Genomic DNA, 21,403 nt, shown 5'->3' with positions numbered 1-21,403 from the left:
ACTGATGATGATGATGATGATGATGATGATGATGATTGAGCACAATTAGCAAGAAGCGCATCTAATTTTCGGATATCGTATTAGACCACCGGAAACTAGAATTAGTAGAAAAATTATGGAACAGTAATACCAGGATTAAATGGTTCACAGAAATTAAGATTTACGAGGGTTGGGGCAAACGTTATGGCAACTATTTTTTTCTTGAAGATACCAGTCCGGTTGGAAAATGTGACATATACATACGAAAGGACAAGGTGTTAACTACACGTGTGGACAATGAATAGCACTGAAATATCGTAACACGCTAATTTATCACGGTAATATACTGGGCAATCTGGCCTTCCCGGTGCAAAAGAATGACAACACAGTACACATAAAGTTGACATGACAAACCTGGGCCTAAAGACCTTCAAGTAGTCCCCTGCTACTGACACCACACGCTGCCAACGATGTGGGAGGCGCTGAATACCATCTGCCTCAGTATTTGCCGCACCATGTGTGAATCGGGTCACCTGTTGGCGCACAGCATTAGCAATGTCCTCTCGTGTTGCAAATCGCCTACCACGTAGTAGTTCCTTAATCTTTCGAATGAGATCAAAGTCACAGGGCGAAATATCGGGAGAGAACGGGGGGTGCTCCAATTCTTCCCATCCCCAACGTCGCAGTAGCTGCCCTACACACCCTTCTTTATGTGGTTTTGCATTGTCGTGCAGGATTACTGCACTGTCCACAAGATCCGGGACGTTTCTCCCGAACGCCACGTCGTACCTGTCGCACCAGGAAGTCCCTGTAGTACTGTGCGGTCACTGTTCTGCCATATGGAAGAAAGTGGCAAACAATGACACCCCTGACGTCATACGCGACGATCGCCAACAATTTGGCTGGGGAAGGATTATGACGGACCTTCTGCACACCTGGTGATCCAGGATGTCGCCACTGCGCGGACTGACGTTTCAGTTCTGGTTCGTATGCCCTGGCCCAAACTTCATCGATGGTGATTATTTGTGACAAGAATTGATCGCTGTCTTGTTGCCAGCGTGCAAGGTGGTCGGAGCATATTGCATAGCGCACCCACCTTAGAACTTCCGTCAGTGCATGCGGTACCCACTGCGATGCGAATTTGCGCAGTTGCAGCTCATTACGCAATATCATGTGGACGGTGCGTTTCTCGATACCACTTGCCCTCTTTAACCCCAGTAGCGCCCATCGTCTGTCTTCATCCAGGAGCTGCTCGATGACGGCACGTGGAACGTCGGTCCGCACACTGACAGGTCGTCCCGAACGTTGCTCGTCACTGGTTGACACACGTCCTTGCTGAAACTCTCCTACCCACCGTGCTACTGTACGGTATAGTAGGGCATTATTTCCAAGGGCTTCCACTAATTCACTGTGACATTCCGTCGCATTTCTCCCTCGGAGAACGGCTATTGTGATGTAAACGCGCTGCTCAACACGGGTTACTTCCATCTCTCACGACACTCACCAGCTGACAGATTTCACAGCCCTCGCTGCGCTACTACCAGCTATCACAGAGCCATCTGTTGTTCTGCATACACACTATGCCTGCAGAACTTCCACACGACACATACTGTATACATTTGTGATCCGTTCACATATCTACACAAAAAGTAGCTGCCATGACTTTTACCGCAATCCTCGTATATTAATGAACTCCAAATTACATTACATGATCTCAAGAAAAAACAGACAAAATTAAGATTCTCAACGACTCACATGTTAGACTACAAATCAGTTAATAAAAGGGCAAAAGGTAGAGTGTTATCAACTGAAGAAAGAATGTCGGCATTTGAAAGTATGAAGAATATTGGAAGCATAGAAAAGCTAAAATTTCTTCGTATAATTGACTGGAGTGGTCCTATGTTGGTCACCGGGCGAGTTGGCCATGCGGTCAGGGGCACGCGGCTGTGAGCTTGCATCCGGGAGATAGTGGGTTCGAATTCCACTGCCGGCAGCTCTGAAGATGGTTTTCCGTGGTTTCCCATTTTCACACCAGGCAAATGCTGAGGCTGTACCTTAATTAAGGCCACGGCCACTTCCTTCCCACTCCTGCGCCTTTTCTATCCCATCGTCGCCATAAGACCTATCTGTGTCGTTGCGACGTAAAGCAACTAGCAACCTATGTTGGTCACAAAATATAGCATAAAAATAAATAAATAAATAAATAAATAAATAAATAAATAAATAACCTGTTAAGGCGTCAAGCGTATATGGTCTGACACCAATGTTAGCTGGTTTGAGTCCCGCTGGTGGAAAAGTCCCCCATCAGAATGTTGGCCGGCATGGTAGGAGAGATGGTGGTACGCAATTTCTAACCACTAGATTACGTGCCAAAAGCCTGGACTCAATTCCAAACCTCTTCGCAGTGCTCATATTGAGCGAGGGCATACGACGCTGTTGATGGGGGATTCGTCCGTCGGATGGGGATATTAAGTCTTGAGCAGACCCGTTGCTGTTATTCGACAGAGTGGGCTATGCGGCGACACGGGGTTTCATCCTCTCCCTCTCTCGTGATCACCATCACCTCACACCTAAACGCGCAGGTCACCCATGGGAGTCGAGGAGATAAACCTGCACCAAGTCAGCTGAACACATCCTCTGACACACCCGGCACAACAAGCCATACGCTAAATGAATTAGGCCCTATAAGTGCACAACAAATGACATTTGGAATATTAATATGTTACTCAGTTTTTGTAAAAAAAAAAAAGACCGGGCGAGTTGGCCGTGCGCGTAGAGGCGCGCGGCTGTGAGCTTGCATCCGGGAGATAGTAGGTTCGAATCCCACTATCGGCAGCCCTGAAGATGGTTTTCCGTGATTTCCCATTTTCACTCCAGGCAAATGCTGGGGCTGTACCTTAATTAAGGCCACGGCCGCTTCCTTCCAACTCCTAGGCCTTTCCTATCCCATCGTCGCCATAAGACCTATCTGTGTCGGTGCGACGTAAAGCCCCTAGCAAAAAAAAAAAAAGTTTTTGTAAACATAAACATTAAATATTAGGAGCCAGTATAAAACAGGTTTCCTTTAAGAATGACGGGGAACTAAAGATCAGTATTCAAAGACAAGAGTGAGTTTGGATAATCAATATAGAGACAGGTGAGATGCATATCTCTACACTTATAAATAATGACCGTCCTTGAATTCGCTTCGCGCATGTGTCTTCACGCCCTCTGCCTTCTATTGGCAGCCTGGCTTACCTGCACGAACTACGTCCTTCTTCCTACAGCATAATCGCGCCAGCGAGCACAGGCCGTTAAGCGACACAAAAACCTTAAAACAAATACATCCTTACAATGTGCCTTTAACTCCACGTTCAAGAGTATTCTGTTAACGTGGCGCCCAACATCTTGCGACCTAACGATGCGGAGCGTTTGTTTCTCAGACAACCATGTTGGTAGATACCGGGGTTCCACACAATATTAACAACAGCTCCATAGAAATGAGAGATATCTGTGAAAAAATGTTAATGCAACATTTTTATTGCAGGCATATGGCATTGACTTTTTTTTTTACAAAAACTTTCTTCAATTGAAGGTTGCCACAATGGACAAAGCAACTAGAAAATGCAATTTATTTTATCGTTTCGGCTTACAATGACAATTTTGTTCATTAAGTTATTCTTATGTCCGCCCCTGTGGTGAAGTGGTTAGCGTGATAAGCTGCCACCCTCGGAGATCCGGGTTCGATTCCCGGCTCTGCCACGAAATTTGAAAAGTGCTACGAGGAATGGAACGGAGTTCACTCAGACTCGGGAGGTCAGTTGAGTAGAGGGGTTTCGATTCCCACCTTGGCCATCCTCGAATTGGTTTTCCGCGGTTTCCCACTTCTCCTCCAGGCAAATGCCTGGATAGTACATAACTTCAGACCATGGACGCTTCCTTTCCTCTACCTTGTCTATCCCTTCCAATTTTCCATCCCCCACTCCAGGCCTCTGTTCAGCATACAGATAAGACCACCTGGGAGAGGTACTGATCCTCCTTCCCAGTTTTATCCCCGACCCAAATTCCCATGCTCCGGGACACTGCCCTTGATGCGAGATCCCTTGTTGAACACGAGGGAAGAACCAACCCTGGAGGTTACACGGATTAAGAAAGAAAGTTCTTTTTATAATGTTGTTAAAGAGGTATACCATATACCAATGATTTCTAGCCAATTCTTTTGTATCCGAAATGTCAGGTTTGCTCATAACAGACAAAATATATATTTTTTAATTCTTGATCCAAAACATTCCTTTAATTCAGTCCAAAAACTTCATTTTTCCACCTGATTAATACAAATATATGTAGCTTAATTATGAAGTTTATTTTCGTGGAAATAGATCGAACAATCCTGCAGATATTCAATTTCAAACTCCGGCTCACATACTTTCTGTGCCGATATTAAGTATTGCTCGGAATGTGTTCTTTCCTTAGGCAGGCTGAGCGGCTCATACGATTGAGGCGCTGGCCTTCTGACCCCCTCCCCAACTTGGCATGTTCGATCCTCGCTCAGTATGGTGGTATTTGAAGGTGCTCAAATACGTCAATCTCCTGTCGGTAGATTTACTGGCATGAAGAAAATACTCCTGCGGGACTAAATTTGGGCATCTCGACATCTCCAAAAACCGTATAAGTAGTTATTGGGACGTAAAGTTATTATTATTATTATTAATTCCTTCCTCACGGAAGTTAAGAGGCAACTGACGCCCTCCACTACACATTCATACTCGATGGAATTTAGAATTTTCCATTCGAAATTGCTAGGCGGGCAATAATTCCATTGTGGAGATTTATCTCCCGTATGCAGTTATCAGACTGTGCCTCTTATAAGGGCTTCTGATAAGTTCACCTGCATACACCGCAGTGTCAGTGGGTAGGGTCTGACACATCCCACTCTGACGAGTCTAGTGTCAGACCTAAGACAGAACGCTGGTTAACAGAGCAAACGCCTGAAAAGCCTTACATCTCATATGTTTTTCACATTTTTGACATATTCTATTGGTGAAAAATATCTAATTCCCTCCGTGGTAATTTAGAATCTTCCATTCAAAATTAAAGTAAACAAGAACTAACAATAAATTAAACATTCAGAGACATAATTGTAGAACGAACAGATCTGTTGAATCTACTTTCTAAGAAGCCTCGAAAGTTGGATTTTAGATTGTAAGCAGAACATACAATTCGCTGTAAAATTGTTGATCTTGATCATATCGTTCTTGTTCTGTATTTTACTGTAATGTAACATTTTGTAGTGTACTGCAATCTGAATATCAACATAATTCAGTTGTATCAGTGTCATAATGACAAGTCTTGCGTGCGCGCACCACACACATGCACAATTCACTGTGTAACTATTCAGACCTTACGTCGTGTGATTTTTACTGTTGAGTAATTGTAAAATAGTACAATTTTTTTCAAACACGTTAGATGACATTAACTTTCAGTTAAATGTTAATACAGTCTGCGGAATAATTCAAACGTGCTGCCGACAGTCTTTTTAAAGCCTTGTTGACTTTGTTCAGTACGATTTCACCTCTTTCAGCACCTTCTGAATGGTAAGTATTACCGGTCGTTTGATGCAACGACACTTTGGGGACAGTCTGTGTTGACCGAGAGGGAGATTTCACTGGAAAATTCCCCACGGTCGGAATAATTACGAAATGAAAGTAATTTCGGAATTCAAAAGTTCTGTTCAGTAAGTAGTGTCAATCTCAGTGGTGTTATTTTGCTAGCTTGATATGCTTCATTTCCAGAGAAAAGACCTAAAGGACTACAAAAGAGTTTAAAATTAGGTCGTTGTCGTTACTGGTGTAACAGCTTAGTGCATGTAGTTAATTACGTTTCAGCCAATAAATATAGACTCATACAAAAGGTTTTAATTGAAGTTTGTGTTTCAGGTGTGACAGCCATTGAGATCCTCCTGTCACATTTCCTGAGCCAAGTGGCATGTGTGGTGTTGCAAGTCATGGAGGTGGTCTTTACTTCTCTGTTGCTCTTCGGGCTCGAGTGTAATGGTAGCTTATTCACACTGCTCGGCATCACGTTAATGATGGGTTTCTGTGGAATGATGTTCGGTATGTATTCACCTTCACCTTCACAAGTTGTTATTTAAATGTCAATTGATATGACTAAATACACAATTGCGCAACGCGTTCGTGATAACTAGAAGAAATGTACGCGGTCTTAGTGACTCGCCAACAATCCCCGTGGGTAGATTGGGTACCGTAATTGCTTTTCGTTATCTAAGGTAGTGGAAAATTATATCATAGTTGTACCTAAATCACCTCCGATAGACGTTTTACCTTACTAATCACAGGCATAGATTCGTTTCAGCATAGCGTGATAAATAGAGTTTCACCTCTTATCTGTATTTAAAGGTCTTGATATTGACTATGCGTTTTCTGATGTTTAAATTGTGGTTGATTTCTTTGGCAAACTGAACACACTTCTTTCGTCTACATTTAGTGTTTTTTAAATTTTACTTTAAAAACGGCTGTTGTGAGCAATTCAAATCTTTGTCAGACGATTCCATAATAAGTTGTAAATGTTTAAATCTAAGAAAACCGGTATTATCACTAGAAGGTAAACAAGTCTTCTAGGCAACTTTGCAGAGAAGGGCATTATAGTAATGGAAAGTGACTTATCATTCTGCAATCACAAGAAAGCATCAACATTGCAATAAAGAAGAGTACGTTGGTTGAATGTTCTTAAACGTGATGAGATAGTGGGGTCGGGAGTTAAAACATCTTGTGAAAGCCACATTTTCCAGTATATAAGGTGACTGAAATAACTATAAAGTAATCCTACTTCTTTCATACCTCTGTCGTTTTAAGCTCGTCGTTTCTCAGTGTTCACACTTAGGCAAGTTGGCAACACTGACCCCTCCGAGAGTGAACCATGATCTCGGCAGTAAGCGGATGGTACTGCAAGCGGTCATTCTGAACTCCAGAAAACAAATATTTACTTTTGTGACTGATGTTCAGCCATTTTCATTGTGGTAATAATACCGTTAGCTTAGGAGAAGGGTAGAAAGCACCAGTACCTCACAACGGATGATTGTCTCAGTATCATTAATATAATTTTTGCCATTTCAAAACCTGATACAGAAAGCTAACGTGATGATCACTTATATTTATATGATAAATACGCTTTGCAACTTTATTGTTGCCTTTGCTTATATTGTCTAATAGTAGATCAATGGATTCATTCTATGTATCTTCTGCCATCCCAACGATCTTGGTAAATCCTTCGGTTGAAGGCTAGCATGGCACTATTTTCGGCACAAAAAGAGGCGAACTTTATCCATTACAATGATGCAGTTTTCATACTATACAGTAATTGTAATTGGTGTTTTTGATACTCTTGACATCTGCTGCGAAAAATTTGCAACAACTTATTTTCTGAGCTGCTTCATCTTCTTCTACAGATTTTCCCACATCTGTGGGGTTGCGGGTGCGAATTTATGGTGTATCACGTGTGGATCTGGTCCTATTTTACGGCCGGATGCCCTTCCTGACGCCAACCCTATATGGAGGGATTTAATTACTGTTGCATTTTTCTGTGGTAGTTGGTAATGTAGAGCTTTGTCTGAATATGAAGAGGAAATTGTTGGAACAAACACGAACACCCAGTCCCCGCGCCAGAAGAATTAATCAGGCGCAATTAAAATTCCCGACACGGCCGGGAATCGAACATGGGACCCTTTGAACCGAAGGCCTCAGCGTTGACAAGTAATTTTCTGAATTTGTTTCCGAATATCTCTCAAATGGATTGGGTGTTTTGCTATCGTTTAAGTCAGGAAGAAGTACCTCCACAGTTCCTCCACGCAGTCTTAAATCGACCACAGACTATGGTGGGTGAGATGTCTTATTTAGCTTTACCAAGTAGGCGTATTTGAGAATTTCTCTAGGAAATCTTCCTATATCCGTTCTTCGGACATGATCTTCCCATATTTTTTTGAGAGCCATCTAGCCTAGATATTCTACTACTGATTTAATTTTAAGTTTAACACCGTTTCATTCTTTTATGATCTCATCTAGTATATCCCCTACTGTTTCATCTCATTGGTAGTAATTCTATTAGCATCACGTTTCCTTATTATCTATTCTTTACTTCCATAACACAGAACTGGTTTTTCTAAGGTTGTATGAATGCGGGTATGTCTTTGAAATAACGATGCTTCATGACATGCTTTATAACTCAAGAAACGAATTTTACTTAGAATTTTTTAATTTAAAAACCACAATTTTAGTTTTTTGTTTCTATATACTCACATTATACTTGAATACAGTTCTGTACAAGATGAGGCCGTTCGTTGCAAGTCATCTTTCGTAGGGGCGCTCTTTGCAACATCATCTGCGAATAAGACAACATCTACCTTCAGACTTAACATCAACGATAGGAAGAGTACAGGAAAAAAAATAATTGGGTTTGTTCACAGTTAATTGAGAAATATTTCACTCACAATTACAAATCACATTTTAAACAAGTAATCAGTAAACTTACAATATTACTTTACAGAATACTGGTCTAAAGGGGGGATCGACACCTCTGACCGACTAAAAATGCGATTTTTAAATTTATTTTTCTTTTAAAATTGAACTTTGCTCTTTGTAACAGTACAGAAAGTATCGGAGTTATGATCAAAACCGCGAATCTCTGTCACCCAAGCAAGCCCTTTTATGGTAAGTCTGTTGCTCGTTTCCCTGATAACTCTGAAAGTTTTGAATATATTAAGATGAAATTTTGCATGCATATATATTTCATATAGATAAATAATATGTACTAGAATTATTGAGCTAGCTTCATTGGTTAAGTTTAAACAATATTCTGAAGTGAAAATTGATGAAAAAATTGACTACTCGAAAATAACTTCAAGAAAACAATATCTATGCTTGATGGACTTCACTAATTCTAGTACATGCTGTAGCTATAATATTACTAATCATAATAAAAAAATAATCATAGAAAATATTCTTGTGTTTGGAAATTAACAAGGAAACGGCAAAATAGTGGCCATGACACACCGCCATTTTCAATGATTATATGTGATGGCATAGGTTTATATGATTTCTATGTCCGGCTCCATGGCTGAATTTTTAGCGTGCTGACCTTTGGTCACAGGGGTCCTTGGTTCCATTCCAGGCGGGGTTGGATATTTTAACCATAATTGGTTAATTCCGCTGGCACGGGGGCTGGGTGTATGTGTCGTCTTCATCATCATTTCATCCTCATCACGACGCGCAGGTCGCCTACGAGTGTCAAATCAAAAGACCTGCATCTGGCGAGCCGAACTTGTCCTCGGATACTCCCGGCAGTAAAAGCCATGTCATTTCATATGATTTCTATTATATTATTCAGGAAAAATGTGTTTATCGTACTAAGTTTACGTAATTTTAGCATTAATTTCCATTTTTGAAGAATAAAAGTTTAATTCACCCCAGTTTTCTATGTTCAAAGGTGTAGGTCCCCACTTAAGAAAATCACCGATTTCGTTTTCATTTGGGACTGCAATAGTACAAAAGTTTGCGAGGAAAATGAATATATTACTTCATTTTGTGTGTTCTTTTTAGCATAGAGAATATCTGTTTAATTTTAAAAACATTAAGAATGTCTTTGAAAGTGCATCATCCAAAACTGATGAAGCTACTGGTTCTGTTGTATGTAGTAGAACTGAACAGTTTTATCTTCTATCATAATTTCTTTTTTCACATTTCTGCTTCCGTGTGATATATACCAGTTACTAGAATGTAACGAATACAATTTCATTTCAAGAAATAAATTTCAGGTAAAAAATATATTTTGTACAAAGTAATCGTTACAAGTAAAATTACTAAAGAAGTAATCGTTATAAGTAAAATTACTAAAGAAGTAATCGTTATAAGTAAAATTACTAAAGAAGTAATCGTTACAAGTAATTCTATTACTTTTACTCAATTACCAACTCTGATTAATTTGTATACAGCCATTATTCTCTTGGCGCCACTCTTTCTTACTGGGATTATGTATATTACAAATAACTTAGGGAAAAGTTCGCATACTTGCCTGACACCTATGCCAATTTATTAAATTCTGTCAGTTTGTCCCTATTGGTAACTAACATTAAATTGTTCTGATATGTCTTAGATATATGTAAAAATATGTTAAATGACACCATATTTTGCTAAAATGTCCATTAATTGAGACCTGTTCATTTTGTCGAATGTCTTTTCAAAGTCAGTGAAATCAATGATTATAATATGGGTTTCCATACGAAACTCTGCGTTTCCTGATAAGTTGCCCACTGTAAATTAGCCATAACACAGGATCAGCCAATACCAAAGCCATTTTGTCCATTTCCGATTTCGTCATCGTAGTATTTAAGCAGCTTATTTTTTAAGATACTGGTATAAACCCTGAAGGTTGAATTAAGCAGACGTCATAAACTATCAATTCTCCGCTTCTTATGTGTCTGAATAACTGTGAAATTTTGCCATCCTTTAGATATAATATTTCCAATCCAAACCATATGTGAGAATATTATACATATTTCTTATGGAACAAATGATCTACATTATTGAACACAAATATGTACGTAATAAATTAAAAATGAATATCAAGACTCTTCAGCCAGGAAAGCGCTGGAGCAGATGCTTTCATGAACTCTTCCCAAACACCTGTGAATCTACATTGTGGACACTCTCTAATGATGTGGTTCATTGAGAATATTAGAAACCTGTAAATACATTCTTCACTTCGGTATTTAAAGCGTTTAAAATTAAATTGATCTTCACCAGGAGTTTTAACATTTTGTATGTTTTGGTCTGAAATCCCTTTACGTTTATTTTTAGGGAACAAGAAAAGCTTGCGGAGTTTTCTCGATGTAATATGGCCCTCTTTCAATGGTAGTCCAACTCATCTTCAAATTCTTTTTGAATTCTTCAAGTTCGTTCTTGAAATCTCTTATCTGTAATTCTTTTCTCAACATGATCATCGCAGTTTCTTAAACCTTTCTTTCCTTGCTACCGTTTTTCCTACCAAGACTCAAAAGCTGATATTTTTAACATGGTTTGAATAGTAGCCCATTCTTCTTCAAATGCTGTTGATTCAGCTAAGGCTGTAAGTCTCCTCTGTTATAACCATATGGCAGGGGGACGATTCGAAATGCTTTTTCTAAAGGAGGTTTTTGTTGGATTTTGTACTTGTTTATGATTTATGTACCTATTAGTCTTCATATGAAGTGGCCAATTGTAAAATAGTTATCAGATTAAATTTCTGAGCGCCTAAAGACTGCGGTATCTAGAATCATTTCAGAATGTTTTCTGGGTAAATTATATACTCGGTTAAGGATCTTTAATCACATTCCTTCCCAGTAAACTTGTGACTATCCCGGTGTTGAAACGTGATATTCGTACTTTTTTTCTGACTATAGAGGACACAGTCTATTAATCTAGCGCCAACACTATTATGTTTTTTTCTCGTCATGCATCCGAATTCTTTTGTATAACTTTACCCACTCTAAAACTGAAATCTCCAGCCAGGACAATCATATCAGACTTGTTAATTTTATGTGTAATACGTTGAAGTTTGTTGCAAAATATGACATTTTCTTCCTCATAGCCCTCTGTAGTGCCTGTAACGACAATGAGGACAATTTCACCTAATTTTGAAAGTATGGTAGTTATAGTCTTAGAAACACGAAGTGGACCCATATAAAACGTAATTAAGAGACTGGAAACTTGTAAGGAGTCACCTATTTTCTAAAAGATCATTGCCATAACCATTGAGAGAGCAATTATTTCATGTTTTTACTCGTGTCAGAAGAAGACAAATCCTTGGCTGAATTGTCAACGGTTCAGAGATCCCCGGGTTCAATTTCCGATTATGCCGGGATTTCAACTGCCAGTGGTTAATTCCGCTGATTCGGAGACATGATGCTCGTGTTTATCTTAATACAGTTATCTTTATCTACATGCAACACACCACACAAGGAACACGTGATAGCGGATACATCGCTTCACATAGGGTTGGCGTCAGGAAGTACATCTGGCCGTAAATCTGGGACAAACCCAAATTAAGTCACACCCCAATAAAACTGGGAAAAGACCAGGAAGAATAAGAAGAATACAAATGGAACAATGAATACAAAACTTTTAATCGTTAAAGAATTATTTAAAGATTAACTGACATACAAAAATATGTATAAAATGTAAAGTGACTCTGAGATGCAATAACGAGTTTTAAAGTGAACTCTGCCCTGTAGATCGCGACAACACACTCATTAAGTCTTGACAATATTACACCTTTGAGGATATAGGTTAATGCACACAGAATGCAGGTAATCTTTCTTCTCCGTCTTCACATGACACTCGACTGAATTGCCATAGAAGCCTTGTTTACACAATATCTCCTTGCAACTTCCATTCACAGTACTTAACCTAACGGGAGATCTCCAGATGGTCCATCATTTTGGTGACCTAAAGCTAAGTTATCAATTGATGAGACACGGTGGTCGGACTCTACATGGGGACGTATGTACTGGATGACTCAAAGGTCTGGAATGTCCAAATAACTCTGAAATGAGGCAGCAGGTTACACATTATTATTATTATTATTATTATTATTATTATTATTATTATTATTATTATTATTATTATTATTATTATTATTATTATTATTATTATTATTATTATGCGTGTTAGTGTATGAATTTCAGGGATGTTGGGGTTAGTACAGGCAGTCCCCGAGCCATATGAATTAAATGTTTAAAATCACTCCATCTAGCCAGGAATTGAACTCTGTACCTATAGAACCATAGCCATTGCTTCTATGGACATCACACAGATGGAAATTGCAGACTGGGGAAGAACAGCGGAGGACGTCATTAACAACAGAACGTAACTCAATAAGACAGAGTGGAAGAGGCTCGCCAACAGTACCCGGGAAACTGTAAGATGATGATGATGATGATGATGATAACTCAAGACGTAATTTATTCGTGTAAAGAAATAACGCATACTCAAATCAAGTCCTAAATGTGAAGAAGATGAGGAAGAAGAAGAAAACAAGATTTCAAACACAACCTCACTGGATTAGAGATCTGTCAGTACCGAATATCAAATTCCGACCAGACAGATTTTGGAAACCTCCAGTCCCTAGCTCCTAACAGGAGCCATTGGAGCTATAGCAACAACTATAGAATAATCAAATGATTACACCAATATGATAACTCCCTACTATTCATAGGGCTAACTCTAATCACCTTAACCATAATTCAATGATGACGAGATATCACACGTGAAGGAACTTATCAAGGCCTTCACACCTTACCGGCCAGCAAGGGGTTACGATAAGGAATAATCTTATTTATTGTCTCTGAAGTATTCTTCTCAAGATATTCGATTTATGGGAAATGTTTGTACACAAATATCTTTGACGGCTATATGTTTTAATATTTCTAACCTTGCATTGTGTGGAATACCATTTTGGCTGAATTTTATTCTAAAGATTTTATTTTTGAAGTGGTAGGGTTGTCTTATATTAACATGTAACAGTTGTAATCGTGCAAGCGAAGAGGAAGGTTGTTCATTGAGTGAGTGTTGACATGGGGATTTCGACGAAACAGTACCGGGTGACGATAGGTCGCTGGCACGGTAAAGGCAGGCCCGCGAGGCGTAATATGGAATACAAGTACCGGACAGCAAGTGGGACTGATTTCAATTCTGATGGCAGCCTCAATATGATGGCGGTGCTGTTGGTCATTGGAGGGGTGGAGTTGAACCCTGGACCTGGTCCTGCTGGTACGGTTGGATGGGAAGAGATGGAGATAAGGGAAATTGTCAAGGGCTAAGCGGAATAAACGAGAGAGTTCCTACGAGAACAAGCCAGTGAAGTGACAGAAATAAAAGGCTGTATGAAAGAGGAACTAATAAATGTAACAGAACTGGTGGTCTAAAGCAATAATGTTATTGGCTTTACGTCTCGCTAACTACTTTTATGGTTTTTGGAGACGCCGAGATGCCGGAATTTAGTCCCACAAGAGTTCTTTAAAGTGCCAGTAAATCTACAGATACGAGGCTGACGTACTTGAGCACCTTCAAATACCACCCGACTGAGCCAGGATCGAACCTGTCACGTTGGGGTCAGAAGGCCAGCGCATCAACCGTCTGAGCCACTCAGCCCGGCAGGCCCAAAGCAATAAGCAATAAGTTTGAGGGATGAGGACAAGAATTGAGGTGGCAAGAAAAAAGCTCCAGCAGGAAACTCGTAAGAAACATATTTTTATATACGGGTGACCTGAGGACGCTAAAGAAGATCTAGTGTTTAAAATGCTAGAACTAATAAATGAGAGGTTGAAAATCAACTGCAGGGAAGCTGACATTGAAGAGATTCAGCGAATGGGGAAGACAATAGGCAAATGACCAGTGAAAGTGAGGTTCGTTTCACCCCTATTGGTGAAGAAGATTTTGGGCAATACACGCCAATTGAAAAGTAAAAACTTATGGATCAAGCAGGGGCTGAGAAAGAAGCCTTTAGGAACCAGAAAACGCTCCATTTCCATCTGGGAAAGGCTAGGCGTTCGGCACTAATTGCATACATGAGGGGTAACAAATTAATGGTTGGTGACGGGAAATGGACTAGAGCATGGTCGGTGGAGCAATTAAAGAATATGTAGAACACAGAGAGTACGTTGGCCGATGAGGAATGTGAATGCATGAGGCAGCTGAGATCAGCAGAACGCGGAGCATTGCACAGTGTCGAAGAGGACAGTGAGAGGAAGAAGCTGACTCAGAGACAACCAGCAGGGAGTGCAGCCATGGTGACCTTCAGCGGCGGCTGAGTGCTGACTCTGCGAGAGACACAACTCCCAAACGCAGGTATGAGTTTGAAGGACTTCCGGCAGAAGAAGGGTAATTTCAATGAAGATGGCTCTGATAGGGAAAGTGTTAGTACACTATATGAGAGTTATGTTAAAAACTCCTTACAGAGTGAAGCATGGTAGTTGTATTCTTGCAAGGTCGTGACAGCATGTATTACTACATTACTCTTATGGAGGCTAACTCTGGAGAGCTACCTTGAGGTCTCAGAGCTGTGTTAGGACTATTCAAAAAGATGGCCGTTATATACATTGCTCTGATGGGGCTAACTCTCACTGTAGGCTAATGTGCATACATCGCTCTTATAGGGAAAACACAACCGCTGCGCGTTTGCTGTACCTCATACTGCACAGTCTGTTAGCTTACTCAGTTTACCTTCGTCGTCTGTGGTTACGGGTTCGGTCCACGGTAAAGTAGCTTTCTGAGATTAAGTTAAAAGGTTCGATTCTTGTTAGATTCTGTTACTAGAAGGTGGTCTATCTATACGTGTTATTAGTTGCTGTAACTGAGAACTGATAAGGGATGCATGCCCCACCTGAATGTTTTGGAGGTGCTACACCAAGGGCGATAGCTTCTGTGGAGTAGATGGATGTATCAGAGGTAAAAATGAGCGATCCAGATATCCCAGCTGTTGGATAGTAAAAGGATTATCCTATATTATCAACGGACGGAGGTTTTGAATCGTCAGCATACATGTGTGTTGGAGTGGGTCAATTATTTCGGATGATTTCATTACAGATTTGTTGAGCAGGATTATCCGTATTCCATTTTCGTAACAGATATTGTTGTCAAGCATTGCCAAAAGGAAAGTTCGTGAATATTGATCCGCTTCACTAATGTAATTATGGAGGAATGATATCTGCAAGTTTAGTATGGCTGGGCAGGAGATGTGATTTGTTTGATATGATTCTGACCACGATTGTCCATCAACTGGTAGAGATGCGAAATTTTTGGCAGGATAAGAGAGTCGATGATACCAATGAGCTTGAGGAGGAATTTATACGAGAGTAACTGTTTTCAGATATTAAGCGGCATTTCTTCATCTTCTAACAGAAGAGACTTAGTAAGGTGTGATTCCATAGCTCTCAAACAGATTCGTAATAAAGACTAACAAGAAGTGAACCAGACGCTGAGTGCGACGCTGTCCAAGATCCCAGTCACCTGCTGATCGGCCTCCGACTTAATCATCCTCTCACAACGAAGACATCTTACTGACAAGGCCATCTCAGCTGCCAATTTTTGAAGTTCTTAGTTTGACTGGACAAGAAGAAGAATAAGGAGAATGAGAAGAAGAAGAATTATTGACGATCTGATAGGCGCTATTGCTTCCTCTTACAGTTATCTGGTTTCTCATTTTCATCATTCTTGTCTGACTTTCCTTGAAATGAAATGGCGTATGGCTTTTAGTGCCGGAAGTGTCCGAGGACATGTTCGGCTCGCCAGATGCAGGTCTTTTGATTTGACTCCCGTAGGCGACCTGCGCGTCGTGATGAGGATGAAATGATGATGAAGACGACACATACACCCAGCCCCCATGCTAGCGAAATTAACCAATGATGGTTAAAATTCCCGACCCTGCCGGGAATCAAACCCGGGACCCCTGTGACCAAAGGCCAGCACGCTAACCATTTAGCCATGGAGCCGGACTGACTTTCCTTAGTCAACGCTTATTCTCTTCCTACCCCGATGGTAGATTCGCAAGACCAAGGGGAGTATTCTTTCATTTTCACGACTTTAATTGAACTTTCCAAGTATTTTGCCTACCTTTCTGTGGAGTGTTCGGATCTTTCTCTTTCTCGTCTTATTACAGTTCAGAGACTAAGGTTACCTCGTTATATTTCCCCCTAACACAACATCGCTTCTCATTCGTGTTGCGTTGCATTGCATTGGCTGTGTATACTACAACGTACGACGAAACTAACATCTAACCTAATTCATTGTGTTCAAAATAAAACGTCGTATCTCGATTTTAAATTGTTCATCTCCCTTATAGGAAAACTAAACCACGTCCTTGTTGGTGAATGGACAACGCCTTTACCACCATAACTTGACAGGTTCCTCGATGATATAAACATCCTACCAAAATAAAATGTACCTATTTAAATATTATTTGGCAAACGAGATTGCATATCCTGTATTTATTATGTGATGATATCTTTCCTATAACTGATAATGAGTGATACTGGACAAATCACCTCTGATGACTACGTCTTGATTCCAGGTCTCGTCATCTCCGTGTTCAGCTCCAGTTTCACGATGGCTATCTTCATGTCATTAGGTAGCTACATACCCTTCATCAACCTCTCTGGTAAGTTAAATGGTGGAATAGATTATCAGAAGTGACCCTATCCATTTACAGTGTTGTTGTTCAAGAGAATAAGAAGGTGTAATTTCAGAGAGAAGGACGGATAAGAGGAATAGGTGAAACAAACAATTAATCAGCCATTCTGATGCGGCTTCTTTCACGCTTTTCACACAGTATGGTGGAGTCATGTGTGCGAACTGCATCGCACATGTGGACTTGGCCCCGTTTCATGGCCGGATGCCCTTCGTGACCTCAACCCTTTGCGAAGGGATCTATTCACTGTTGCGTGGTTGGTAGCGAGAGGTGTTGAGACAAACATATCGAAACTAAGGAAAACATGTTTCTTGAGTCGATATTTGTATGAGTTTATAACCACTGAGTGAGGAGATCCGGTGGAGGAATCATGATTCTTCTTCTTCTTCTTTTCCCTCTCCATTAGTGGAGGTTGGCTACAATCTTGGTGAAACAGGTTCGATCAGCCGCTGCTCTCATTAAGGTCTTAGAATACAGTTCTGACCAGTCCTACAAGTTCCTCAGCCACGAATGTCTTCTTCAACCTCGATCTGGTCACCCATCAATTTTTCCTTGTAATATCAGCTTTGGGATATGGTATTTTTCGTGTCTGATTATTCGTCCTAAGTAGGGTGTCTTTATTTTCTGATTAGCTCTCGCTCCTTCTTCAAACGCTTCAGTATCTCTGCAATGGAGACATGCTTAGTCCTCGAAATCCGCACATTTCGAAGGCTTCCAACCTCTTTATGGTGTTATGTTTGAGTGTCCATGTCTCAGTGCGGTCCAGGATTTCTGAATACACGCAACATATGACCAAAGTTGTATCTCACTTCCGGACTTAGGTTTATGTCGCACAGTAAGTTGTTCTGCAAAAAGCTTGCGCGAGTCATTTCTATTCGTTGCACAAGGATCTCAAAGTCTGGGTCTAGCTCTTCGGTGATTAGCTAGCAGATAAGTGTGTTTTCTGCTATTTGCAGGGAGAACTGTCAGATTTCAAAGAACTTTTGGCGTTTAACTTTCTATGTCCTCGAGTCGCACAATAGATTTCGTAACTGAACTCTGGGAGGTTCTTTCCAAGTCAAATAACTGCGCTACGCTCCCGTTCATAAAATTTATATTCACTGTGTGGAATATTGACGTGCTTAAAGAGATAAACGAGAAAATATAGCTGATTAGTTAATAGGGAAGAGGGAGGCCATATTAATAGGACGCATAATAAAGGGTTGTAAAGGGAAGGAAAGGAAAGTTGAGAGTTCCAGATCTTATGAGGAGCTTTAAGTCTTAGGTGGTAACAGGGAGGGTTGCAACGATAAGCCTTGGCCTGAAGAAGTTTATGATACAAATAAAATTACCTACAACTTTGCTTGTACACTTCAACTCTTTTCTCTCATACTTCGTATTTCTCTCTAACTTAGGTAAACAGATTTCGAAAATAGGTTCAGTTCAATGTTTGTTTGTTTGTTTGTTTGTTTGTTTGTTTGTTTGTGAGCATTATGGAAGAGCAGCCCAACAAAAATTCTCAGATATCACTTTTTAAATTCGGGAGTAGCCATGGTCGGCCTCCGGATCCCAAGATAGCGGGTTCAAACCCGGCAGAGGTAGTCGGATTTTTGAAGGGCGGAAAAAAGTCCATTCGACACTCCATGTCGTACGATGTCGGCATGTAAAAGATCTCTGGTGACACATTTGGTGTTTACCCGACAAAATTAATTAAATCTCAGCCATAGACGCCCAAGAGAGTTTCGGTTTACTCGGTCTGCCATCTAGTGGTGGCCGAGAGTAAAACGGAACGTCGAAATTGACGAGCAGACAGCCAGATGGCGTCAAATTGAAATGTCTGCACACGGTAGCTGAGGCCATACGATTATTATTATTATTATTATTTGATTAGTACATACTAGTGCAGCGATATTAAAGGGGAAAAACCGTAAATATCAAATTTCACCGTTAGTATTAGTTTTATCGTGAAACTATACTTAATAAAATGTGTGTAAATTCCAGTCTTTTATGTCTCATATGCTTTTACCGTACGAAGAGATCGCCGAGATATTCACGATAGTTTACATTTTCCACAAAATTTCGAATACCATAGGGTTGGCTGCAAGAAAGAGGTATAGACAGAAATATTTCGTAAATAATTTTTATTACAGGTTTGGGATTAGTAATATGTGCATCATACGAGCAATGCATTCACGCAATTTATTTGTCATTTTTAATATATCCCTATTTTAAACATTGCTTGCTTGACAAAAATGCGGCCAAACTCCTGTTTTGATTAACAAACGTTTCCCAGCAGTTTTTGAGGACTCAGTAAGTACATGTACATAACAAAAGTTATGGAAACTATAATTTCCGATCATTTATGTCTCATGCAATTTTACCGTACGGGCTATGATAATAGAAATATTCACGAATTTCGATTTTATTGCTAAGCCCATCAACGCCAAATATCGTTGACATGCGAATGTTGTTCAATCGCCATGGGAACGAGTATTAATGCGTTTGTTATCGTGATTTTTTGTAAGGTGCAAAACTGCGTAGTCATCAGTTCCTAATGATCAGGAATATAGGGAACGAGGATGACGAACAAAATGGAAAGGAAAGCATGACGAAGAGAAAATTGAGTGATGAGAAGAAGAGGAAAGATGAGACTCCCATATCAATAATACAGTACCATCATTCCATTGCGTTTGCTGTGCTCTGTCTCTCCAGTTATATACTGTAGTCGTATACAGACTAACCCGTCAAGGACGGGGTCAACAGCCAGTTTATTTACAATGTCAACACTTTACAGATATACTATTAGAACAGACAGGAGGGACTGTTGCGAGTATTAATAATTGAATGGATTCAGAGGTACAGAACGACTATTTCTACTCATTTTAAACTAACGAAACTCGATTTATATTTGGACTGTTTGGACAAGAAAATCTACTACGGTGTGTTTAAGGTTGTATTACTTTGTGAACCGAGTTAGGAAACGTTTTAGTGAAAACTGTCTGCAAGTACATATTAGCATTTCTTGTTTGAATAATAGGCAGGCTTTGCTGTCAGAAAACGATACAAACAAACAAACAAAATTAGCAGTCTACTAAGGGCCTTGGCATCCCAAGACGAATGATATGTTGCCACTTGGCCTGTAATATTAGACTGTCACGTAGTCGCGTACGGCATCTTCAGCCTATTGCTTGGTTTTCTTGACTGGGGACTGCCTCTCATATAAGTTAGCTCCTCAATTGAATTCACGAAGTTGATCAAACCTCGTGCTAACCCTCAGTTCAGAACTGAGTATACTTTGACTGACCTGGAATCGAACCCAGACACGCTATGTCTACACCATAGGGTTGGCTGCAAGAAAGAGGTATAGACAGAAATATTTCGTAAATAATTTTTATTACAGGTTTGGGATTAGTAATATGTGCATCATACGAGCAATGCATTCACGCAATGTATTTGTCATTTTTAATATATCCCTATTTTAAACAATGCTTGCTTGACAAATATGCGGCCAAATTCCTGTTTTGATTAACAAACGTTTCCCAGCAGTTTTTGAAGACTCAGTAAGAGGTCATTTTCTAATTTCGACTGTTGTGTTCCAGGCATGTTGTGGCCGATAGAGGGCATGCCCACGGCTCTCCGCTGGTTCAGTCTCTTCATGCCCGGCACACTGCCGACACTAGCTGTTAGCAACGTGTTGGTACGAGGTTGGAGTCTCTTTCACCCTCAGGTGTACCGTGGTGTTCTCGCCGGGGTCGCCTGGATTGTGTTGCAGCTTACCCTGGCGATCTTTGTGCTCAAGTTTAAGGATCGCAACATGGTAGCCTGATATTCGCTCTTGTACAGATATTAAAATACCATGGAAGACAGTATGTGCGACTTTTGATTTCTTATGGCCGGGGTATATGAGGGTGATTCAATAAGCTGCCTTTGTGTAAACGCACACAACTTCATATACATATAATACAATGTGTGAACTTGATACATGTATTATGTCTTAGTTCCAATACTCTAACCATTTTTTAGTGCATGGAGCTATCTATCTCGGAAGGTCGAGCACTTGACGTTAGATCAGGGTGGCTTGCGAAACTTCACCTGCCGAGCTCGATAGCTGCAGTCGCTTAAGTATGGCCAGTATCCAGTATTCGGGAGATACGTAGTGGGTTCGAACCCCACTGTCGGCAGCCCTGAAGATGTTATTCCGTGGTTTCCCATTTTCCCACCAGGCAAATGCTGG

At 40.4% G+C, this 21,403-nt stretch overlaps 1 protein-coding gene across 1 annotated transcript in view; it reads left to right on the top strand.

Moving 5' to 3' along the window:
* LOC136877751 (ABC transporter G family member 20) overlaps positions 1 to 21,103 on the top strand; it is a 160,322-nt gene extending 139,219 nt beyond the window's left edge. The window contains exons 14-16 of the mRNA XM_068228734.1: positions 5,895 to 6,071; positions 17,074 to 17,160; positions 20,769 to 21,103. Of these exons, the coding sequence (XP_068084835.1) occupies positions 5,895 to 6,071; positions 17,074 to 17,160; positions 20,769 to 20,995 (491 nt within the window). The 3' untranslated portion in view covers positions 20,996 to 21,103. The remainder of the gene's footprint in view (positions 1 to 5,894; positions 6,072 to 17,073; positions 17,161 to 20,768) is intronic.
* Positions 21,104 to 21,403: the final 300 nt, after the last annotated feature.

The sequence above is a fragment of the Anabrus simplex genome, chromosome 7 (assembly GCF_040414725.1).
Source record: "Anabrus simplex isolate iqAnaSimp1 chromosome 7, ASM4041472v1, whole genome shotgun sequence".
Lineage (NCBI taxonomy): Eukaryota > Metazoa > Arthropoda > Insecta > Orthoptera > Tettigoniidae > Anabrus > Anabrus simplex.
This window is presented reverse-complemented; position numbering and strand designations above follow the sequence as displayed.